Source organism: Pseudopodoces humilis, chromosome 1, assembly GCF_049639895.1.
Source record: "Pseudopodoces humilis isolate 2021_Gansu_Grassland_sample_001 chromosome 1, ASM4963989v1, whole genome shotgun sequence".
Taxonomy (NCBI): Eukaryota; Metazoa; Chordata; class Aves; order Passeriformes; family Paridae; genus Pseudopodoces; species Pseudopodoces humilis.
The window spans coordinates 151,658,351-151,681,638 of record NC_142200.1 but is presented as its reverse complement, the minus strand read 5'-3'; the positions used below and the strand labels follow the sequence as shown (position 1 = coordinate 151,681,638).

The 23,288-nt window shown below is 67.3% G+C and overlaps 2 protein-coding genes and 1 long non-coding RNA gene across 5 annotated transcripts; 2 read left to right on the top strand and 1 right to left on the bottom strand.

The window, feature by feature from the left end:
- Positions 1–269: 269 nt before the first annotated feature.
- NACAD (NAC alpha domain containing) lies at positions 270–7,883 on the top strand. The gene is made up of 9 exons (XM_088055816.1): positions 270–517; positions 634–800; positions 2,820–5,993; positions 6,564–6,652; positions 6,728–6,805; positions 6,996–7,142; positions 7,216–7,347; positions 7,512–7,634; positions 7,740–7,883. Exons 1-9 carry the CDS (start codon positions 270–272, stop codon positions 7,752–7,754), a joined length of 4,173 nt encoding a protein of 1,390 aa, XP_087911942.1. The 3' UTR covers positions 7,755–7,883.
- A 582-nt stretch (positions 7,884–8,465) lies between these two features.
- Positions 8,466–19,131, bottom strand: CCM2 (CCM2 scaffold protein). Of its 2 annotated transcripts, none has more exons than XM_005532100.3 (10): positions 19,006–19,131; positions 14,632–14,805; positions 14,292–14,375; positions 13,796–13,979; positions 13,243–13,379; positions 12,406–12,541; positions 12,050–12,107; positions 11,300–11,435; positions 10,262–10,400; positions 8,466–9,327 (listed from the first exon to the last, which is right to left on the bottom strand). In XM_005532100.3, the coding sequence occupies exons 1-10, from the start codon at positions 19,033–19,035 to the stop codon at positions 9,053–9,055; spliced, it is 1,353 nt and encodes a 450-aa protein (XP_005532157.1). In that variant the 5' UTR covers positions 19,036–19,131; the 3' UTR covers positions 8,466–9,052. The 2 variants fall into 2 exon arrangements, with proteins under 2 accessions (XP_005532157.1, XP_014116153.1); XM_014260678.2 differs by lacking the exon at positions 19,006–19,131 and adding an exon at positions 16,182–16,311.
- A 314-nt stretch (positions 19,132–19,445) lies between these two features.
- Positions 19,446–21,993, top strand: LOC106628675 (uncharacterized). 2 transcript variants are annotated; one of them, XR_001332093.2, is made up of 3 exons: positions 19,446–19,511; positions 19,882–20,054; positions 21,715–21,993. It is a non-coding gene; the product is annotated as an uncharacterized LOC106628675 (long non-coding RNA). The 2 variants fall into 2 exon arrangements; XR_001332094.2 differs by having other exon boundaries at positions 19,458–19,602.
- The last annotated feature ends 1,295 nt before the right edge of the window (positions 21,994–23,288 follow it).

Sequence of the window (23,288 nt, the reverse complement as noted above, 5' to 3'; positions counted from 1 at the left end):
ACGGCGGTACCGGGGGGGGACACGGCGGTACCGGGGGGGACACGGCGGTACGGGGGGGGGGACACGGCGGTACCGGGGGGGACACAGGGGGACACGGCGGTACCGTGGGGGGGACACGGCGGTACCGGGGGGGGACACGGCGGTACCGGGGGGGGGACACGGCGGTACCGTGGGGGGGACACGGCGGTACCGGGGGGGGACACGGCGGCCCGGGGGCTGCTGAGTCACCGCTCGGGGCCGCGCCTGGCACCGCCAGCCCGGGGGGGACAATGCCCGCCCTCATCCGCACCCCGGGGGGACACGGGGGGAACGCGCGGCTCCTCCCCTCCCCCACCGCTGTCACCACACCCGCCCAGGCGATTTTGGGGGGGGGCTCCGCCCTGTGCCCCCCTCCCCAATTCCCCCCCCCCCCAGGACACAGCGGGACGCTCGTCCCCCTTTCTGAAGAGACAAAGTGGGGGAAACTGAGGCCGGGCCCCGCCCTCGCGCCCCCCCCCGGAGCTGATGCAAGCGCTGGGTGGGCCCGGGTCCCCCCCCCGCCCCCCGGCACGAACCCTCTATCGCGACAGAGCCGGGGCCGGGCGGGACGCGATTCCCGCTGACATCAGCCGGGCCCCCCCGCCCCCGCCCCAGCCCCGCGGATGCTCCGGAGCCGCCGCCGCAGCCGAGCCGAGCGGGACCGGGGGGCACCGCGGGGCCGGGGGGGGCCGCGGGCAGCGCCCAGCACGGAGAATCCCTGAAATCCGCCGGGGGGGGCGGAGCGGAGAAGGAGAACGGGATGCCGGAGGGAGCGGAGGCAGGTGAGGCCGCGGGGAGAGCGAGGATGAGGAGGGAGCGGGAAGAATGGAAGCGCAGGGATGGGGGATGGAGGACGAGGGGATGGAGCCGCAGAACGGGAGCGGTGAGGACGGAGCGGGGGGATGAAGGACGGAGCCGGAAGGATGAAGGACGGAGCGGAAAGGACGGAGCAGGAGGATGAGGATGGAGCGGGAGGATGGGGCCGGAGGGATGAAGGACGGAGCTGGAGCCGTCAGGAGGGAGACGGAGAGATGAAAGGGGAGCGATGGAGGGATGAGGATGGAGCAGGGGGATGAAGGACAGAGGCGCGGTGATGCAGCCCGAGGATGAGGATGGACGACAGGGCAGGAGGGGTGAGGAGGGAGCCGGGGGCTGAGGGACAGAGCCGGGGGGTGAGGATGAGGATGGAAACGAGGGACAGAGTGGGAATGACGGGGCCGGAGGATGAGGATGAGGATGGAGCGGGAGGACGCGGCCCGGCCGCGACTCTCGGCAGCCGCCACCGCCCGGGCTCGGGGCCTGCACGAGCGGGGGGCTCCGGGCCGGCCCCCCCGGCGGGGCACGGGGGGCTTTGGGGGCCTCGCTGCGGGGTCACCACCCTGAGCCGCAGGACCCCAGCGGGGGTCGGCACCGGGCTGTGCCCCCCGGACTGGGAGGGGCCGGTGGGACTGGGGGGCTCAGCCTCGCGCCCCCCCGGCACCATCCCGCCATTCCCGGGGGGGGAAACTGAGGCACGGCCCAAGGTCACCCCGCTCCGGTGTCCCCGGGGGGGGCACTGTCACGTGTCGGGGGGGGGGGCTGGGGACAACCGGGAGAGCTCCCCGGGGTCATCCGCACCTTCCTGCGGGGCTGGCGACAGCGGGGACGGGGAGAGGGACACACCGCAGTGCCACCCTCCCCCCCGTGCCTCAGTGTCCCCCCGCAAAGGGGGTGAGGTTTGTGCGGGGGGGTCAGGCCGTGCCCTCCGGGGTGCACGAGGGGACCCCAGAACAGCCCCCGAGCTGTGGGGGGGCCGGGCAGGGACGCGCTGGATTAAGGGGGGGTCCCTGCAGCCCCTCCCCCATTATGGAGTAGTGACCCCCCCCCCCCAAAGGCACTGGGGGGGAGGGGAACAGGACCCCCCCCCCATGAGCCTTTCAGGGGTCCCCAGCACGTGGCGGGGGGGGCTGGGCTGGGCTGGACCATTTCAGACGGGGGAGAGGAGGGGGGGGGCGGTACCTGCCCCGCAAATACCCCCGCGAGGCCCCGCCCCCTCCCGGCTCCCCCCGCGCCGGCCCCGCCCCCACCCCTTTATAACGCCCGGGGGGGGGGAGGGGGGGTCGGTGCAGGAGGGGCCGGGGGGGGCCGCGGGGCCCATGGAGCCGTCCCCAGGGGCCGCAGGTGAGGGGGGGGCCGGGCTGGGTTTTGGGGTGGGGGGGGGGGGGGGGGGGGGGTTGCAGCGCGGGGCTGAGCGCCCCCAAATCCAGCACGGGGAGGGGGGCGCGTCCCCCAGCCCATGGAGGGGGGCTCTGGGTGGGGGTCCCGCCTTGATGCGGCTGCGACCTCAGAGAGGGGTTTGGGGTCGGGGGCTGCTGCTGTCCCCGCAGTGTCCCCAAACCTGTGGGAACGCCCCCAGGTGCTCGGGAGTGGGGGGGGTGACACCAACCCCCCCCCCCCGCCCCCGGCAGTGCCCGGAGTGTCCCCCCTGTCACCTCTACAGGGTGACCCTCCAGGACGGGGTGCCACTCGCGGTGTCCCCTCTCCCCGCGCTGCCCTGGGGGGGCTGGGGACACTCGGGGCTGTCCCCTCTCCCCGCTGGGGACACTCGGGGCTGTCCCCTCTCCCCGCTGGGGACACTCGGGGCTGTCCCCTCTCCCCGCTGGGGACACTCGGGGCTGTCCCCTCTCCCCGCTGGGGACACTCGGGGCTGTCCCCTCTCCCCGCTGGGGACACTCGGGGCTGTCCCCTCTCCCCGCTGGGGACACTCGGGGCTGTCCCCTCTCCCCGCTGGGGACACTCAGGGCTGTCCCCTCTCTCCGCAGCCCCCCCGCCGATGCCGGCCAAGGATGAGGCTCGTCCCCCGCCCGAGGGGGCGAGCTGTGAGCCCGGCCCCGCCGCCGCCGCCCCCCCCGGCTCGCCGTGCCGGCCGCCCCCGGCCGCGGAGCCGCTGGACACCCGCATCGTGATGGGGGAGGAGACGCGCTGCCCCCCGCCCGGGCCGCGGGGGGGACCCCCGGTGCCTAGTCCCTTCCCCGCCCCCCCGAAGGACCCGCCCCCGGGCCGCCCCCCCGCGCTGGACCCCGAGCTCTTCTTCACCGCCCCCTCGACGCCGGTGCGGGCGGGGGGGGCGCGGCCGCCCCCCGAGGAAGCGACGGACGGGGACAGCGAGGGGCTGTGCTCGCCCCCCACGTCCCCCTCGGGCTCCTACATGACGGCGGAGGGCGGCAGCTGGGGCTCCTCGGGCACCGCCAGCACCTCCCCGTCCTGCTCCCCCAACCTGGCGGCCGAGGCCGAAGGTCTGGGCGAGGCTGAGGGCGAGGCCGAAGGTCTGGGGGGGTCCCTGGCGCTGCCCCCCGGGCTGGGGGAGCCGCCGGCCTTCCCGCCGCTGTCCCCCGAGGAGGAGGAGGATGAGGATGACGGTGCCTTCGCCCCGCCGGGCTGTGCGGATGATGAGGATGATGAGGATGATGAGGACGGGCAGACGCCGGAGGAGGAGGAGGATGAGGACGAGGGCTCGGGGCTGATCCCGGCGGCGCTGCTCCCGTTCCGCGGCAGCCTCCTCTTCCAGGCCGAGGCCGTGGAGATCTCGCCCCGGGCCCCCGCCGAGGAGGAGGAGGAGGATGAAGGCAGCACCTCGGCGTCCTTCCTGCGCTCGCTGTCCGAGAGCTCCATCCCCGAGGGGGGGGACGAGGCCTTCGCCTTCCGCGACGACACCGACGCCTCCTCGGACTCGGCCGCCTACGACGGGGACGAGGACGAGCGGCTGTACGGCACCGAGCGGCACGCGGGGGACACGGGGACCCCCCCGGGGACACCCCCGGCGCCCCCCGGCCCTGCGGGTGTGGAGCTCCACCTCCGGGCCGGGTCCCCGTGTCACCCCGCCGGTCACCACGCGGCTCCCGGCTCCCCGGGGACACCCCCGGCCCCCCCTGCAGGGGACACGGAGCTGGACGGGGACGCCTTTGTCACCACCGCGGGGACGTGGCCCCCGCCGGAGCCCCCCGAGGAGGCGGCAGCGACAGAAAGTTCTGGAGCGGCGCCGGGACAGGGACCTTGCCCAGAACTGGCAGCGACCGGCCCTGTCCCCCGGCCCCCCGCGCTCTGTGCCGGGGACCCCCAGAGCCACCAGCTGGGGGGGACCAGCGGGGACCCCCAGAACGGCCCCGGGGGTGACAGCGATGGGGACAATGACCTTGAGCTCAGCGCCGGGACAGCGGCGAGTGCCGATGGCCACGGAGAGCTGGACCCTGCAGCCACCGGCCTGGGGACATCGGTGACACCGACCCCCCTGGATGGGATGGACACTGCAGCCAGCGATGTGGTGACACTGGTGACACCCAGCCTGATGGACCCGGTGGACACTGACCTGGTGACACCAGTGATACCAACGCCACCGGACGAGATGGACACTGTGGCCACCAGCCCGGGGACAGCCAGTCCGGGGACAGACAGCCCTCCTGCTGAGCTGGACACTGCGGCCACCAGCCTGGGGACAGCCAGCCCTCCTGCTGAGCCGGACACTGCGGCCACCAGCCCGGGGACAGCCAGTCCGGGGACAGCCAGCCCTCCTGCTGAGCCGGACACCGTGGCCACTGCCACGGTGACAGCAGGGACACCAACCCCACCAGATGGGCCAAACACTGCAGATGCTGCTCTGGTGACACCCAGCGTGATGGACAGCACAGCCACCAGCCTGGTGGCATTGGTGACACCCAGCCCGTCAGATGCTGCAGCCACTGAGGTGGTGACACCCAGCCCCCCAGATGAGCAGGACACCGTGGCCACCAGCCTGGTGACGCCAGTGACACCCAGCCCCAAAGATGAGCAGGACACCGTGGCTACCAGCCTGGTGACACCAAGCCCCCCAGATGAGCTGGCTGTGACAGCCACTGACCTGGTGGCACCCAGTCTGATGGCCAAGATGGAAGCTGTGGACGCTGTCCTGGTGACACCGGTGACGTCCACCCTGAAGGAAGCTGCGGCCATTGACTTGGTGACATCAGTGATGCCCACCCTGATGGCCACCGTGGCCACCAGCCCGGTGCCATCAGTGACACCGCCCCCCCCGGATGAGAGGAACCCCGCGGCCACGGACGCGGTGACATCGGTGACCCCTGCCCCGCTGGACACCACGGCCGCTGCCCCAGTGACCCCGAGCGTGCCGGACCCCACAGCCCCCGAGGCGGTGACATCGGTGACACCACCCCCGCGGGACGAGACCGCCACCGTGACCGCTGACGCGGCGACCCCCGGCCCGATGGACACCGTGGCCGCCCACCCGGTGACCCCCGGCCCCCCGGCCGCTGTCCCGGCCCCGTGTCCCCCTCCCCGGGCCGTGTCCCCCGTGGCGCTGGTGGCCCCAGCCCGCGAGTCCCCGGCTGTCCCGCCGTGTCCCCTGCCGCAGCCCCCTGGGGACGGCCCCGAGCACGGGGGGGACGCGGCCACCGCCCCGCCCGAGGCTTTGTCCCCGGAGCCGCCGGTGGCCGCCCCCGAGGGCAGCGCCGGACGGCCCGAGGAGGAGGAGGAGGGAGAGGAGGGAGAGGATGAGGATGCGGCCCCCGCGCCCCCCTCGCCGCGCTTCACGGCCTCGGAGCGGGAGGTGTTTGTGGGGACCCCCCCGGCCCCCCCCGAGCTGCTCCCACCACCCGGTGCCTTTTCGGGGCGCGGGGCCGGGCCGGGTGCCGCCGCCCCGCTCCGGGGGGCTCCCGGGGACCCTCCCCCCGCCCTGCGGGAGCCCCCCGCCCCCCGGCCGGGCCCTGAGCCCCCCGGCCACGCTGCGGCGGGCACCGGTGCCAAAGTCCCCCCGAGCCCCCCCGCGGCCCCCCCCCGGCACCAGGGGGAAGAGGAGGCTGCGGGGGCTCAGCCGGGCTCTCCCCCTGAGCCCCCCTGCCCTGCAGCCCCCCAACTCAGCCAAGTGCCTCCTCCCAGCCCCCCCCCCCGCCCCCCCAGCCAGGACCCCCCCCCGGGGCTGCCCCTCTCCAGGAAGCACCTGGAAGGTAAGAGAGCCCCCAGACCCCCCCGGCTGTGGGGCTGGGGTGGGCACCGCCCGTGGGGGCACTTTGGGGGGGTCTCTGGGTGGGTGCGGCGGGGGGGGGGGGGGGGGGGAGGGGTTTGGGGGGGCCGAGCAGCTCAGCCCCCCCCCCCCCCCCTTGCCGTGGGGTGTAGGGACCAGGGTGGGCAGCGGGGGGAGCTGGGGGTGCCTTTGGGGGGTCCCAGGGTGGGCTATGGGGGTGAGCAGGGGGGGTTGAACCCCCAGAGGGGCTTTGGGGACCCCCCAGCTCAGCCCCCCTGCTCTGCCAGCCCCCCAGCCCTGCCCGCAGAAGGAGCCGGAGCCGCGGGGCCGGGCGGGGGCTCCGGGGGCTGGGGGCGGCCGCGCCCCCCCCCGGGGGTCTCTGCAGTCGGAGTGGAGCCCGTCCAGCGAGGCTGAGACCCCCCGGCCCCCCCCGGCCCCCCAGCGCTGCCAGCCCAACCACCGAGGTGAGGGGGGGTCCCGTGGGGTGCCCCCGCCTTTGGGGGGTCCGGGGAGCCCCTCTCACGTCCCCCGTCCCCCCCCCCGCTTTGCGCAGGGTCCGGGAACGAGTCCGAGAGCAACGACGAGTCCATCCCGGAGCTGGAGGAGCCCGAGGGCTCGGAGCTGCCCCCCGCCCAGCCCCAGGTGGGGTTTTGGGGGGGCCGGGGGTGGCGGGGACCCCCGGGCTGTGGGGACCCCGCTGACCCCGGCTCTCGGCAGGTGCCCCACGGCCTGGGCCCCGGAGAGGAACCGCTCAGCAAGGCCAAGCAGAGCCGCAGCGAGAAGAAGGCCCGGAAGGTGGGGGGGGGGGTCCCTGGGGGAGCCCCTCGGGGTCGGGGTCCCTGTCCCAGGGTTTGGGGAGGGGCAGGTGCTCGCTCTGGGATGGGGCTGGGCTGAGGACGGCACCCCCATCTCTGTGGGCTCTGGGGTGCTGGGGGGGGGGCTGTGTGCCCCCCGGGGGGCGGGGGCTCACTCCGTGCCCCCCCAGGCCATGTCCAAGCTGGGGCTGCGGCAGATCCACGGCGTCACCCGCATCACCATCCGCAAATCCAAGAACATCCTCTTCGTCATCTCCAAACCCGACGTCTTCAAGAGCCCCGCCTCCGACATCTACATCGTCTTTGGGGAGGCCAAGGTGGGCTCGGGGGGGGCTCCGGGGGGCGGCTCCTGGCGCGGGGGGGCCCGCGGTGACCCCGAGTTCCCCGCAGATCGAGGACCTGTCCCAGCAAGTGCACAAAGCGGCGGCCGAGAAGTTCAAGGTGCCCCTGGAGCACTCTGCGCTCGTCAGCGACGCCGCGCCCGCCCTGGCCATCAAGGAGGAGAGCGAGGAGGAGGAGGAGGTGAGGCTGGGGGGCTCCCGGGACCCCCGGGGGTGGGGGGGGATGCTGAGCTGGGGGTGCCCGGGGTTTTGTGCCGGGGAGGGGGCAACAGGGAATCTCCGGCGTGGTTTGGGGCTGGCTGCGTGCCCCGGGGGGGGTCCCACGGCGCTGTGCCCCCCACCCAGGTGGACGAGACGGGGCTGGAGGTGAGGGACATCGAGCTGGTCATGGCCCAGGCCAACGTGTCCCGTCCCAAAGCCGTGCGCGCCCTGCGGCACAACAACAACGACATCGTCAACGCCATCATGGTGAGTGGGGGGCTCTGAGCCCCCTTTTCCAGGGGAACTGGGGCTGTGACCCCCCCAGGATTTGGGGTGACCCCACAATTCCCGACTCTCTGCTCTCTCCCGCAGGAACTGACCATGTAGCGGCCAGGGGAGCCCTGGCCCCCTGTATAGATGCACAGAGCCCCCCCAGATCCTTCCTCCTGCCCCCCAAATCCTCCTCCTGGCCCCCTGGACTGCTCAATAAAGGCCTCCTGCACCCCTTGGATCGCAGCTCGCCTCCCAGGCCTGGTTTTGGGGGGGTGGGGGCAGCGGAGGAAGGGCAGGATTTGGGGGAGCAGCAGCACCCCAAGGTGCCCCCAGCAGCACTGGGGGGTCAGGGGAACCCCCTCCCCCCCCAGATTTGGGGGGGTTACAGAGATCTGGGATGGGGATGAAGGCCCCGAGCTCCAAGGGGAGGGAGGGGACTCCCCAAATGCCGGCTGTGACTCGGGGGTCTCTGGTGCTGTGTCCCCCCAGGTGAGTCCCCAGAGGTGCCTCAGCCCCCGGGACACCCCAATTCCCGAGGGAGGGGCTGGGACAGCCCTGGGAGAAGGGGGGGACACCCCACGGCTGTAGAGGGGTTACAGGCACTGGGGGGGGGGGGGGGATTTGGGGTCTCTGGAATGTGCTGGAAGCACAAAGTGCTGAGTCAGCACCTGGCTGTGGTTGGGGGGAGGACACAGAGCCCCCCCAGGTGTGGCTGTGGGGTAACCAGGGCCCTCCCAGCCCCACCTGGGACCGGTGACTGCGGGGAATCCCAGACTGCAGGAGCTGGAATGTTCAGGAATGTTCAGGAACGAGAGGGTGAGAAAATTCACATTGTGGTAGAACTTCATTGGAGGGGGGGGGCAGTTCTGGGGGACCCGCTGTGCAAACTGTAAACTGGGGGTGGGGAGAGCAGATCCAGCCCCTTGGGAACAGATCCCAACAGCCAGGACAGCCCTCGGGAGCAGATCTGTCCCCAAAATCCAGGTGTGTCCCCCAGGCCCCAGCTGGAGCCCCTGGAGCTGTGGGTGAGGCTGGGACAGCGCAGACATCCTGCTGGAGCACCCCGATCCCACAGCAGATCCCAGGGCCGGGATCCCCGATCCCACAGCAGATCCCAGGGCTGGGATCGCTCCCAGGGCGGCTCCGTGTCCCAGGATCTCCGTGAGGGCACAGCTCGGTGCTCCTGGGCAGCCCCAGGGGTGGCTCCGTGTTCCGTGTCCTGCCACCCCCCCGAGGGCAGCTCCCTGTTCTGGGCTCCCTCTGGGGCAGCTCCACGTCCCAGGACCCCGCTCTGGGATCGGCTCCACGCTCCGTGTCCCCACGGGGGGCACCCCACGCTCCCCCCGGGGTGACTCCGTGTCCCGGGGTCCCCCCGAGCTCCGGGCGGGAGCGGCGGCGATTCCGGGGCTCCCTCAGGACGAGTCCCGGTCCAGGCTGCAGCCCAGGGCCTCGATGTCGCTGCTGATGTGGGAGATCATGCGGTCCCACTCGTCCTCCTCCGAGGGCACCGACTGCTCGTCGGAGCTGCCGGCGGCGCCGGTGCCGTTGGAGGCGGAGGCGGCGCCCAGCGAGCGCCGGTAGCGGCCGAAGCTGTCGGTGATGATGCCGCGGCCGTCCTTCACCCCGATGGTCTCCAGGAAGTTCTCGAAGTGCTGGCTGTCCTTCTCGGGGATGAAGGGCCGCAGGCCTGGGGCAGGGACACGGCACGGTGAGCGCCTGGGAGCCCCCCCCGAGGGGTGGGGACCCCCGGGGTCCCGGCAGCCACCGGGGCTGGGGGCAAAACCCGGCTCAGGTGGGATCTGCTGAGCTCCAAACGATCTCATTCCTCAGCCGGGAGCTCGCTGGGCTTTGCTGAGCTTATCCCAATCATTTGTCCCATCAGGGACATCTGTCCTGTCCCCTCGGTGTCCCCAGGGCCCCACGTGGGACACACTGCTCCTGTCCGGGGGGGTTAAACTCCTGTTCCCTGGGCAGCACAGGCCAGGTGAGATCCCCAGGTACAGTCAGACACTGCTCCTGTCCTGGGGAGGTTAAACTCCTGTTCCCTGGGCAGCACAGGCCAGGTGAGATCCCCAGGTGCACTCAGACACTGCTCCTGTCCTGGGGAGGTTAAACTCCTGTTCCCTGGGCAGCACAGGCCAGGTGAGATCCCCAGGTACAGTCAGACACTGCTCCTGTCCTGGGGAGGTTAAACTCCTGTTCCCTGGGCAGCACAGGCCAGGTGAGATCCCCAGGTGCACTCAGACACTGCTCCTGTCCTGGGGGGGTTTTGTGTTTCCTGGGGTATCACAGGCCAGGTTGTTTGAATATCCCTGGGCTGGAGATTTCCAGGTCTGGATTAAATTCCCTGGCTCTGGAGGAGGTTTCCAGCTCTGGGACAGAGTCTCAGGTCTGGATTAGGTTGCCCGGATCTGGAGGAAGTTGCCAGGTGCTTCACAGGCAGGGAACAGGTCTGAGGAGAGCCTGGAGCTGTGGGCTGGGCTGGGCTGGATGGACCAGCTGCCCTCAGGAAGGAGGAACCCCCAGAGGAGCGATGGATGGGGACATTTCCCCTCCGCTGGTGGCACCCCAAGCTCCCCCTGTGCCCCCAGCCCCCGGGCTCTGGGAGCCCCAGCACTCACCCAGGAGCAGGAATTTCCTGCTGTCCCCGTAGAGCTGCTTGAGGTTGATGCAGAACTCGTGGATGGAGGCCCCGTTGCGGTACTCGTGCAGCAGCATGGCAAACTGCTGGATCTCCTGCGAGGACAGCTTGGTGCGGAGCTGCGGGGACACACGGGAACGGTGACTGCCGGGGAACGGGGCTGGGAGGGCCAGGGGAGCCGGGGAACGGGGCTGGGAGCTTGGGAACGGGAGCTGGGGAATGGGGCTGGAAGGGCCAGGGGAGCCGGGGAACGGGGCTGGGAGCCGGGGAACGGGGCTGGGAGGGCCAGGGGAGCCGGGGAACGGGGCTGGGAGCTTGGGAACGGGAGCTGGGGAATGGGGCTGGAAGGGCCAGGGGAGCTGTGAGCCTGGGAATGGGGCTGGAAGGGACAGGGGAGCCCATGGGAAAGCAGGGGTGAGCTCTGGGGGTCGCTGGGACTGTGACTTGTGGAGGCCTGGGGCACGAGGGGACTCAGACTCCGGGAAAGGGAAAAGGGAGGGATGGTCCTGCGGGAGAAGCAGAGCCCAGAGGAGGCCCCGGAGCTGCTCCAGGGCTGGAGCCAGGCTGGGAGAGCTGGGAATGTTCCCCTGGAGAGGAGAAGCTCCAGGGAGAGCTCAGAGCCCCTTGCAGGGCCTGAAGGGGCTCCAGGAGAGCTGGAGAGGGACTGGGGACAAGGGATGGAGGGACAGGACACAGGGAATGGCTCCCAGTGGAAAAGTGGCGATTTAGATGGGATCCAGGGAAGAAATTCCTGGCTGGGAGGGTAGTGAGGGACTGGAATGGATTTCCCAAAGAGGCTTTGGCTGCCCCTGGATCCCTGGGAAGTGCCCCAGGCCAGGCTGGAGGGGGCTCAGAGCAGCCTGGGGTAGCAGAAGGGTGTCCCTGGCATGGCAGGGGGTGGGACTGGATCATCCTTACAGCCCCTTCCCACCCCGACCACGGTTCCGTGACACGAGCCCGGTGTGGCTGGGAAGGAGGAGCTGCTCCCTCCCAGCCCTCTCCTGATCCCAAAGCTCACCGTCATCATGTAGTCCTGGAGCAGCTCGGTGGCCGTGGTGCTGAGCTCGCTCTCGCTGGCCGTGGTCACGTGCGGGGACGGGCGCGCCGAGGAGGACGGGGACGCGTCCCCCGCCTCCAGCGTGTCTGCAAAGGAACTGACACCGCACCCCCTGAGCCCCCCGCGCCCCTGGGGGCTGTGCTGGGCTCTGGGGGGCTGCTGCAGGGCTGGGGGCTGCACTCTGACCCTCGGGGTGTTCCACGGTTCTGGAAGCCCCCAGCTCCTGAGGGCACCCCAAGACTCCCCGGGAACCGAGCACTGCTTTGGTGACAGTGACAACGAAGTGTGGGAATTATCCCTCTGGCTCCTTCCTCCTTGGGAACAACACAGGGAGAAACCCCCACGCTCTGGGCTCAGATGTGGAATTTCCCACAAGGCTCCCAACTCCCCCACGCTAGCCAGTGGTTTGTGTGCTAGGATTTCATCCCACAAACGCTGTCCGTGCTCCCAGCGCCCCAGGAGGGGGAAGAGTTTCACAAATAACCAGTTCTGGGGGAAAACCCTTCTCCCAGCTCCAGCTGGGCTCCAGCTGCTGAGCCAGCACGGTGCTGACGCGGGGACGCTGTGGATGTGATTCCCTGGAATGCTGAGGGCAGAGCAATCCAGGATCCAGGATGCGTGCCAACCCCCCCGGGCTCAGCTGAGCTCCCCGACGTGCCGACGGCAGCAGATCCGGGTTAATCCCGGCTCCGGGGGCTGGGGATCACTCACAAAGTGCTGGCGTCCGCCTCGAAGGGCTCCTTCACGTCCACTTTGGTGGAAGAGTCATCTGGAAGGAAAAGATTTGGGAGCTGGAACGTGAGAGGCACAAACTCGGTGTCTTCCCAAGCCAGGAGAGACACAGAGCGATTCCTGAGTGGGCTGGAAGAGGCCAGGAATGAGGGACCAGGTGAGAGGGAACGGCCTCGGGCTGCGCAGGGGAGGAGGCTCAGGCTGGATCCCAGAATTCCCTCATGGAAAGGGCACTGGCTGCCCAGGGAGGGGTGGATGTGGCACCGGGGACACGGGCAGGGGTGGCCGTGGCGGTGCTGGGGACATTCCCCGTGAGGGCAGCAGGACACACGCACCGCTGTGCAGGGACAGGTGCCGCGTGGGCGTCGAGGCGCCGTCGAAGATGGCGCGGTCCAGGAAGTCGATGGTGGACTCGGTGTAAACGATCTGGAAGACTTGGCTGAGCAGGGAGCACAGCTCCTCGGCACCCACCTGGGAAGGAGCAGGGAGCTGGGGCAGGGAGCTCCCTCAGCCCCCGCTGTCCCCGCGCAGCCGGAGCTGGGACGATCCAGCAGCGACCCCGGAGCCCCCCAGGTTCTGTGCCGAGGCTCCTCCGTGAGGATGAGGAGTCCGGCTCGTCCCAGAGGGTGCGGGGCCCCAGGCAATGTCAGAGTGAGTGAGGGGCGTGAAACTCCACCCTCAGTGGAGATCAGAGAGGCTGAGACCGGAATCCCTGGATCCCGACTCTGGATGAAAGAAATTCCCAGGTCAGCACAGGGCAAACACCCCGATCAGCAAAAGCTCACTGTGGGATTGTGTGGATCGTGTGCTGCTGCTGCAGAAGGCTCTGGGCGACAGGAACCAAGGGAAACGCTTCCTGGAGACCCTCCTGCGTCCCAGGGTTGGGACAGGGACCAGGATTCCTTCTCCAGGTGCTCCAGCCACACCTGGCATCCTTAAATCCGTGTCCCACGAGGTGTGAGAGCAGGGATGGATGCGGACACACCCCAGGACTCGGCTGCTGTGGGGTTTGTGACTCCACCACCACCACCATGATCCGAGAGGCAGAAAGCTGCCAGCAATGCCCATGGCTCTGAGCCCAGGGTTTCCCAGGGGTTCCCGGGGTTCCCAGGGGTTCCCAGGGTTCCCAGGGGTTCCCAGAGGTTCCCGGGGTTCCCAGGGGTTCCCTGTACCTTGCTCTCCGTGGCCAGCACCACCAGGCAGCAGGACTCCAGGGGTCCCCCCGCGCTCTCCGACAGCGAGCCCGACGTCAGCGCCTTGGAGCCCTCGGCACACAGGCTCTGGCTCGGCGAGATGCCGGGATCCTGAGCTGAGGGGAGAGGAGAGGTGAGGGGAAGGAGTCCTGCAGGTGAGGAAGATGGAAAGCCTCCAGTTTGGAGCTGGTTGGGATGGCTGTCCGGCTCTTTTCACAGCTCAGAATTCCACGGCCGGATTTCCAGCCCCCGAGGCGTTTATTCCTTTATCCCACAGCCTATCCACGGGGTTTGTAACCAGGTGAATCCCTGGCTCAGCCCTTCCCAGCTCCCTGTCCCCAAACCAGGCAGGTGTGACACGCACAGGGCTGCACAGGACAGGGAGCACGGTGTCATGGAGCGCTTTGGGGTGGAGAGACCTCCAGCAGCACCCAGCCCCATCCCCTGCCGTGGCCAGGGACACCTTCCGTGTGCCAGGAGGCTCCGTGCCCAGCCCCAGGGGGACAACCCCAACTCGCTGGGCACAGCTCACCTGTCTTGAGCACCACCAGGTGTGCGGAGTCGTCGCGGATGTAGGACACGGAGGCGATGTCGTGGATGGGCACCCTGAGGATCAGGTCCTCGCCGTCCCTCCACACCAGCTTGACGTTGTAGGCGGAGAGGCTGATGACGGCGTCGTGCTCCGGGGTCAGCTGCCCCGGGAGCTGGTGGGCTCTCTGGAACGCCGCAATTCCCATGGATTCAGTCGTGGGATGGTTGTGGTTGGAAGGAGCTTTAGGATCACCCAGCTCCGTGCTGTGGGCAGGGACACCTCCCGCCACCCCAGGCTGCCCCCCCACCCAACCTGGGGCTTCTCTGGGAATCCCACTCCAGCCCCTCGCCGCCCTGGCAGGGGTGTTTTCCCTTTGGGAAACGCCTTCCCTCCGCCCAGGATGGAGCAGAGCAGCTGCCCGAGGCCCCAGCCCTGGGGAAGCTCCGTGAACCCCGGGTTTTGCCTGCTGGGAGCCCCGGCGCAGCCGAGCGCTCACCTTGGCGTTGTCGATCAAGTGCAGGATCTCGGTGCGGCTGGAGGGGTTCAGGTACCCCGGGATGGAGGTGAGCTGCCCTAGATACTGCGAGAGAAGAGCCCAAGCGTTAGCACAGCACGGACACGGCCCCGGACACGGCAGAACGAGTCACGGAGACGCCCCGAGGGAAACTGGAGATGGGTGAGAGGTGGGAATGGGGAAAAAGCTCCACAGAAACCTCAGAGCCCCTCCCAGCCCCTAAGGGGCTTCGGGAGAGCCGGAGAGGAACTTGGAGGAGGGGAACGGGTTCCCAGTGGGACGTTGGGAAGGAATTCCCGATGAGCAGGGCCCTCGTGGGTACCTTGACTTCCTTCTCGATGTAGTCGTGGAGCAGCAGGTCGGGCTCCACGCGCTCGGGAAGCGCCACCAGCACCGTGTGCAGCGGCCGCCGCTCCGTCACCTTCTCCTGAGCCTTCTTATCCCGGCCCTTCTCCCCCTTCAGGAACACTCGCTTGAACGGCGACACGATTCCGGGCTGGGGAGGGCGACAGCAGCGCGGGGATGGGGGTGAGGAGGGGGCTCGGCACCGGCACCGGGGGGCTGGCAGCCCCTCCAGCCTCAGCCCCATCCCCGGTTTGGAGCTACACATCCACGGCTTTCCAGAGAAATCCCTTTTCCTGGGATACAACACAAGGGCTGGGTGTTCCCATCACCAAAATGTGGGGTTTTCCCCCCAGAGTCACCACGTTCAACCTTCCAGGTAAGAGAGATACAGCTCCTATGTGCCACAACATATTCCAGGTGAACAGCGGATCCACAGGGGTTCTCCGTGCTTTTGTACCTCCCTGAGGATCTGCTGGGAAAACTCAGCAAGGAATGCCAAAAAAGCAGGCAGGAATGTTCCAAGGAGACCCCAAAGAGTGAGAAAATGACCCAGAAAATGGATTTCCCTGGGACAAATGGGGAATTTCAGCCCTGAAGCGCCAGGTTTGGCACTGGAGCCAACACAGAGGCTCCCAGCCGTCCTTTGGCACGGGAATGGCACGTGGATCACACCGAGCTCCAAGAATGACCGGGAACATCCCCAGACTGCTCCAATTCCAGCTTTACAGGGGAAGTGGAGCAGACAGATCCAGGTGTCCCTGCTGGCCTCAGCTCCCCAGCCCTCGGGACAACCACATCCCGGCTTTCCTGATCCTCAGGGCCGAGGGGAAGGAATGTGGGGTCCAAAGGGACAGAGAACATCCTTCCAATGGCGAATTAATGAAATGTAAAGCAAGGAAAAGCTCCTGGGACAACGGGAATTGCCAGCTCCCGAGGAAACACGAGGATGTTGGGGACATGCCTTGGGTCAGGGAGAGCAAAATGAAGGGATCTGACGGGACAGAGAGGACACAGCTCCACAGCCCTGCCCCAGGAGCAGCAGTGCGGGTTTCTGGTTAGCATCCCTCCATGGAGCATCCAGGATCATCATCCTCCATCAAGATATTCCATAATCCCAAGGGGGCTCTGGAGAGAAGGAAATCCTGAACAGATCTGTTTCCCAACAACAGAGATTTGGGGACTCCCCAACTTTGGGATGTCCCATCCAAAACCTTCCCTGCCAACGCCCGAGGACGCAATTCCGCAGGAACCCTTCGGGAATGCGGAGCAGAGCCATGCAGGGATGTGCCACTGGGCCCCAGGACATCCCCACACACGCTTCCCCCTCCAGCAGGCAGGATCCAGATCCACCCCAATCCAGGGAAAACCCCTTTCCCTCAGGGATGTGGCTGCATCCGCAGGGATGGGACGATTCCGTGTTCCCCTGGCTGTCCCGGGGACTCCGAACCCCGGCCGCAGGCGCCTCCGGCTGTGACGCAGCCCCAAAACAGCTTCTGCTTTTGGGGTACCCCAAATCCCAGCACCCACCTCGTCCTCCATGGGGTTCCCAGCAGGAGAGGGGCTCCGGGGGGAGCCGTGGGAGCTCTGGGGGGAGCAGGGAACGCTCCCCTCGCTTTGGGGGTGCCGGAATGGAGCTGCTCGGGGCCAGGAAGTGCCACGGCCACGGCTTCCTCCGTCCCACGTGACAGAACGAGCCGGGGACGGAACCACGGCAGCACCAGCCCGTTCATTCCCTGCTCCCGTTCCCTGCTCCCATTCCTGCTCCCGTCCCCTGCTCCTGTTTCCGTTCCCTGCTCCCGTTCCCTGCTCCCGTTCCCTGCTCCCGTTCCCTGCTCCCGTTCCCTGCTCCCGTTCCCTGCTCCCGTTCCCTGCTCCCGTTCCCTGCTCCCGTTCCCTGCTCCCGTTCCCTGCTCCCGTTCCCTGCTCCCGTTCCCTGCTCCCGTTCCCTGCTCCCTTCCCTGCTCCTGTTTCCCTTCCCCGCTCCCGTTCCCTGCTCCCGTTCCCCGCTCCCGTTCCCCGCTCCCGTTCCTGCTCCCACTCCCCGCTCCCGCTCCCGTTCCCCGCTCCCGTTCCCCGCTCCCGTTCCCCGCTCCCGTTCCTGCTCCCACTCCCCGCTCCCGTTCCCATCCCCGCTCCCGTTCCCCGCTCCCGTTCCCATCCCCGCTCCCGTTCCCCCTCCTGCCCACGCTGCCATCAGCCCAGGGCACGGGGCTGGATATTCGGGATAACCAAGGACTTTCAAGGAGAGTTTCCCCCAAGCTCAGCAATACTCAGTGACGGACATTCCCTTCAGCACGGTAGGGAAATGCCGGAGCAGCTGCTGGAAGAGGCACCAAGCTCAGTTATCCAGGTTATCCCTCGGTTATCCAGGGCATCCCCGAGCTGGGAGAGCTGGGAATTTCACGCTAACAGCTGCTTACACGGAGAATTCCCTCAGGGAATTTCCCTGCAGGCTTTGGAGCACTGGCACTCACCACATGGATGGTGGAGTCAGACCAGCAGGGAAATCATTCCCAGAAAATTCACCCCCAGCCACAATTCCCCCTGGGAATAAAGAGCCCACGGCCCTGATGGAATTCTGGACGGATCCATCCTGCCTCCCAGAACTTGTGGGAAATGGGATTCCACCCCAGCACAGCTCCACATTCCCACTGGGATAGCCACAAGGGAGATCCAGGGAACATCAGCTCCTGGAAGGAATTCCAAGGCTCCAGTTGAAACCAGTTCAGATTTTATCCCAAGCTGGACTCGGCCCCGAGCCTGGATTTTCCTCCTTGTCCCAAGGCAAGCTGTCCTGAGCTCCCTTTGGATCAGGACTGAGGGAACTCGGCTCAGAATGCCGCTGGAATGATCCACAGAGGGGGAAAAGCAGGAATGAGAGTTTCCCCCGCAGCTGGAACATCTCAGGAAGCCGAAGATGGATCTTCCCCTCTCCGCAGCCAAATGATCCAAGTTTATTACTGGATTACCAGGGTGATCCCCAGGCAGCAGCTCCAAGGGTTCATGAGCCACCCAAAGGATGGAGAACTTGCTCCAGGAGGTGATGGATCCGCTGAGGAGGGGCCACAGCCGAGGCCCTGCCCCGCGATCCATCGGGAGCAGGGCAGGAGTGGCCACGGTGGGAACCGGCACTGCCCAAGGGGGCACTGGAACACCGGGATCAGCCCTGGGAAAGGGCAGGAGCAGGGATCCCTGGGATGGCAGGGATAGCAGGGATCAGAGGGATCACAGGGACTGCGGGGATCTCAAGGATCCCAGGGATCGCAGGGCTCACAGGATCACAGGGATCGCAGGGATCTTGGAGATCTCAGGGCTCGGTGGGATCTCAGGGATCACTGGGATCAGAGGGATCTCAGGGATCACTGGGATCAGAGGGATCGCAGGGATCTTGGAGATCTCAGGGCTTAGTGGGATCAGAGGGATCTCAGGTATCACTGGGATCAGAGGGATGTCAGGGACCACAGGGATCTCAGGGATCCCAGGGATGTCAGGGTTCACAGATATCACTGGGATCAGAGGGCTCCCAGGGATCACAAGTGTGCTCATCCAGGTGGGATAAGAGGCTCAGGGGCCCAGCCCAGCGTGTCCCTGGGGCAGGGAGCAGGGAACGATCCAGAATGTTCCAGGAGATAAAGCGGGATGGCCCAGGTGAGCCAGAACCCCCTGGAGCAGCGGGATTCCTTCCCAAAGCAGGATCATCCAGAACTCCCTCCCGCCGCATGTCCCGCGGCCACCCCTGCCTGCAACTCCCACATCCGCCTGCCTGGGAAGCCTGCAGGGCAATCCCAAACAAATCCCGCTGGCTTTTCCCCATTCTGGACCCATTCAGCAGGAACCTGCTGCGAGCTGCCGGGACCCCGCCAGCCCCGGGGCTCCCGAAATGCCGGATTTCCCCCGGAATTCCGGGATCAATGCCATCCTCCTGCCCCAGGCGTGCGGAGCAGCTCGGGCTGAGCCTGGCCAGGGGACACGGAGGGGCTGGAGGGGGAATCAGCGCTCCTGTGTGCCCCGGAGACACGATAAGCACATAAATTAATGTAACGCAAAATAATAACCTAACCGATAATAATATAATAACGCATAAATTAATAGGGCTATGAATTCAATTAAGGTGCAGCACTAACGATTTAAATAAATTAGCGAGCTCATCAATGAATCGCTCCGTAATTAATGACCCCATCAATTAATAACCTTGTCCGAGCCCTCATGCACGGCGCGGGGTTTGGGGGGGATCGGGGCCGGGCCCCGGGGAGGGGAAGCCGGGACCTCCCGGGAAGGGGCTCAGGAGCAGCCCCGGGAGGGGATCGGGCACCGGGCACCGGCAGCGCTGCCCCCGGGCCCCCGCTCTCACCTTCTTGCCCTTCTTGCCCTCCTCCTCCATGGCTCCGGCGGCGGCCCGGGCCCCCCCCGGGGCATCCCGGCCCGGGGCAGCGGCGGGGCCTCAGCGCGCGGCGGCGGCGGCGGCGGCGGCCATGGCCCGCCCTGTTCCCGCTCCAGCCCCGCCTCCCGGTCCCGATCCCGATCCCGATCCCGGTCCCGGTCCCGGTCCCGGCGCCGCCTCAGCGCCCGCGGCTCGGCCCCGCCGCCATCTTGGGCGGCGCCTTCCCGTGACGTCATGGTCCCGCGGCCGAGGGGAGGCGAGCGCAGTGCGCATGCGCCAGACAGGCCACACTGCAGGCCACGCCCACCCTGAAACCACGCCCGCCGCCACGGGGTCACGCCCTCCGTGGCCCCGCCCCCATTGTGATGTCATAAATACGACCGCAGCTTCAGACCACGCCCCTTTCAGCCCGCCGCGCAGTTCTGTGACGTCAGCACGAGGCGCCGCTCTCTCCGCCATGGCCGCCGCAGCAGCCGGTGAGGGCGGGATGGCGGCCCGTGCGCATCCGCCGCCATCCGCGCCCGGTGCCGCCCCCGCGGGACCTCCGATGGCTCCCGGGGCCGCGCGGTGCGTCCTGGGAAGGGCTGCCGGGGCTGTGCCGGGCAGTCCCGGCGGATGGAGGCTCCCTCGGGAGCCGTTCCCGCCGCAGGCTCCAGCATGGCGGGGCCTGCCGTGACCCCTGCCATTCCTGCAGCGCTGCCAGAGCATCCCGGGGCCGTTTGAGGCCGCTCCCGGCGCTCCCCGGGGGCGGTCATAGACCCCCCGGACATCCCGGGCTGGGTGGGATTGCGGGAGCCCGAAACCTCCGGGCACGGCCCGTGACATTCCCGCCCCTTCCCGTTCCAGGCGCCGCTCCAGAGGGGGATCCAGACGGATTCAAGAAGCCGCCGTGGAGAAGGAAGTGGATTCGAGGGAGCTGCCGCCGTAATTAACCCAATTTTGGTTAATTAGGGCTGTGAATGCCGTGAGACGCGGAGCTCCGTCCCGGCAGGGTTCGTTTGTCAGCACCGCCCGCCCGGGTTTGTCAGCGGCTCCTCGGGCCCCAGCGCGGGTGTGAGGGCTGGGATGAGCACGGGAGTGTCGGGGAGATCTGCTCCGGGGAGCCGGGGGTGTCCCCGGTCACCCTGGGGTGTCCCTTCTCACCCTGGGGTGTCCCTTCTCACCCTGGGGTGTCCCTTGTCATCCTGGGGTGTCCTTTGTCACCCTGGGGTGTCCTTTGTCATCCTGGGGTGTCCCTTGTCACCCTGGGGTGTCCCTTCTCACCCTGGGGTGTCCCTTCTCATCCTGGGGTGTCCCTTCTCATCCTGGGGTGTCCTTTGTCATCCTGGGGTGTCCCTTGTCATCCCGGGGTGTCCTTTGTCATCCTGGGGTGTCCTTTGTCATCCTGGGGTGTCCCTTCTCACCCTGGGGTGTCCCTTCTCACCCTGGGGTGTCCCTTCTCACCCTGGGGTGTTCCTTGTCATCCTGGGTGTCCCTTCTCATCCTGGGGTGTCCCTTCTCATCCTGGGGTGTCCCTTCTCATCCTGGGGTGTTCCTTGTCATCCTGGGCTGTCCCCTGTCACCCTGGGCTGTCCCCTGTCACCCTGGGCTGTCCCTTGTCATCCTGGGCTGTCCCTTGTCATCCTGGGCTGTCCCTTGTCATCCTGGGGTGTCCCTTCTCACCCTGGGGTGCCCCCTGTCACCCTGGGGTGTCCCTTCTCACCCTGGGGTGTCCCTTCTCATCCTGGGGTGTCCCTTCTCACTCCTGGGGTGTCCCCTGTCCCCCTGGGCTGTCCCTTGTCACTCCTGGGGTGCCCCCCCCCCGCCAGCACATCCCGGTGCCCCTCAGATCCCGGGATTCCCTGTGTCCCCAGCTGTCCCCAGCTGTCCCCGTGTCCCCCCGCAGGCTCCAGCGTGGGGGTGCCTGCTGTGGCTCCCCCGTTCCTGCAGCGCTGCCAGAGCAGCCGGGGCCGTTTGAGGCCGCTCCTGGCGATTCCCGGGGGCGGTTATGGAACCCTCGCACATCCCCGGGCCCAGGGGGAGGGGGACAGGGGGACAGGGGGACATTCCTGCCCTGCAGGGGGACAGGGGGACATTCCTGCCCTGCAGGGGGACAGGGGGACATTCCTGCCCTACAGGGGGACATTCCTGCCCTGGAGGGGGGGACAGGGGGACATTCCTGCCCTGGAGGGGGGGACAGGGGGACATTCCTGCCCTGCAGGGGGACAGGGGGACATTCCTGCCCTACAGGGGGACATTCCTGCCCTGCAGGGGGGGACAGGGGGACATTCCTGCCCTGGAGGGGGGGACAGGGGGACATTCCTGCCCTGCAGGGGGGGACAGGGTGACATTCCTGCCCTGCAGGGGGACAGGGGGACATTCCTGCCCTGCAGGGGGACAGGGGGACATTCCTGCCCTGCAGGGGGACAGGGGGGCATTCCTGCCCTGCAGGGGGACAGGGGGACATTCCTGCCCTGGAGGGGGGGACAGGGGGACATTCCTGCCCTTGAGGGGGGGACAGGGGGACATTCCTGCCCTGGAGGGGGGGACAGGGGGACATTCCTGCCCTTGAGGGGGGGACAGGGGGACATTCCTGCCCTTGAGGGGGGGACAGGGGGACATTCCTGCCCTGGAGGGGGACAGGGGGACATTCCTGCCCTGGAGGGGGTCAGGGTGACATTCCTGCCCTTCCCATCCCAGGCTCGCTCCCTGCTGACCCACAGCGATTCAGGAAAGCAGCAGGACGGAGGAAGTGGCCGCGGCGCTCTCGTCACCGTAATTAACCCAGTTGTGGTTAATTAATGCTGCCAGCACAGGGTGTGCTGCTGTCACCTGCCCGTCCCACCCTTCCCGGGCCGTTATCCCCCAGGGATTGATTTATCCAGGATGGAAGGAGGAGCTGGAGCAGATTCCGTGGGGAAAATGAGGATTCAGAAGTGCCGAAGTTAGGGAATTAAACGTGAACCTGTAGTTTTTCCACGCTTTGATTGCAGAGCTTCTTTTGTTTCTGGTGAAAGGGATAAAAGCAGGGAGGGAGTGCGAGGGGAAGAAGCTCCAGGTGCTGGAGCAGGGACCCACAGCGTGTCCCCATGTCCCAGATCCTGGTGTCCCAATGTCCCAAATCCTGGTGTCCCCATGTCCCAATGTCCCAAATCCTGGTGTCCCCATGTCCCAATGTCCCAAATCCTGGTGTCCCCATGTCCCAGATCCTGGTGTCCCCATGTCCCAAATCCTGGTGTCCCAATGTCCCAAATCCTGGTGTCCCAATGTCCCAGATCCTGGTGTCCCCATGTCCCAATGTCCCAAATCCTGGTGTCCCAAATCCTGGTGTCCCCATGTCCCAATGTCCCAAATCCTGGTGTCCCCATGTCCCAGATCCTGGTGTCCCCATGTCCCAAATCCTGGTGTCCCAATGTCCCAAATCCTGGTGTCCCCATGTCCCAATGTCCCAAATCCTGGTGTCCCAAATCCTGGTGTCCCCATGTCCCAATGTCCCAAATCCTGGTGTCCCCATGTCCCAAATCCTGGTGTCCCAATGTCCCTGTGCTCACGTCCTGTGTCCTGGTGTCCGTCTGGGGGCTGATGGAGTGGGACAGGGGGAGCAGGGATGAGATTCCCAGTTGGATCTGGGGTTGGATGTGATTCCCAGCTGGATCTGGGAGCAGGAATGTGATTCCCAGTTGGATCTGGGAGCAGGAATGTGATTCCCAGTTGGATCTGGGAGCAGGAATGTGATTCCCAGTTGGATCTGGGAGCAGGGATGTGATTCCCAGCTGGATCTGGGAGCAGGGATGTGATTCCCAGCTGGATCTGGGGTTGGATGTGATTCCCAGTTGGATCTGGGAGCAGGGATGTGATTCCCAGTTGGATCTGGGGTTGGATGTGATTCCCAGTTGGATCTGGGAGCAGGGATGTTATTCCCAGTTGGATCTGGGAGCAGGGATGAGATTCCCAGTTGGATCTGGGAGCAGGGATGTGATTCCCAGCTGGATCTGGGAGCAGGGATGTGATTCCCAGTTGGATCTGGGAGCAGGGATGTGATTCCCAGTTGGATCTGGGAGCAGGGATGTGATTCCCAGTTGGATCTGGGAGCAGGGATGTGATTCCCAGTTGGATCTGGGGTTGGATGTGATTCCCAGTTGGATCTGGGAGCAGGGATGAGATTCCCAGTTGGATCTGGGAGCAGGGATGTGATTCCCAGTTGGATCTGGGAGCAGGGATGAGATTCCCAGTTGGATCTGGGGTTGGATGTGATTCCCAGTTGGATCTGGGAG

Excerpts from the sequence above, each read along its gene's own strand:
- CCM2 (XM_005532100.3), bottom strand. The coding sequence starts at position 19,035 with ATGGAGGAGGAGGGCAAGAAGGGCAAGAAG. Across the intron at positions 14,376-14,631 it reads ACATCGAGAAGGAAGTCAAG|TATCTAGGGCAGCTCACCTC; the intron begins GTACCCACGAGG and ends CTTCTCTCGCAG. Across the intron at positions 9,328-10,261 it reads CAGGAAATTCCTGCTCCTGG|GCCTGCGGCCCTTCATCCCC; the intron begins GTGAGTGCTGGG and ends TCCCTGCCCCAG.
- NACAD (XM_088055816.1), top strand. The coding sequence starts at position 270 with ATGCCCGCCCTCATCCGCACCCCGGGGGGACACGGGGGGAACGCGCGG. Across the intron at positions 6,806-6,995 it reads GCGAGAAGAAGGCCCGGAAG|GCCATGTCCAAGCTGGGGCT; the intron begins GTGGGGGGGGGG and ends GTGCCCCCCCAG. Across the intron at positions 7,348-7,511 it reads AGAGCGAGGAGGAGGAGGAG|GTGGACGAGACGGGGCTGGA; the intron begins GTGAGGCTGGGG and ends CCCCCCACCCAG.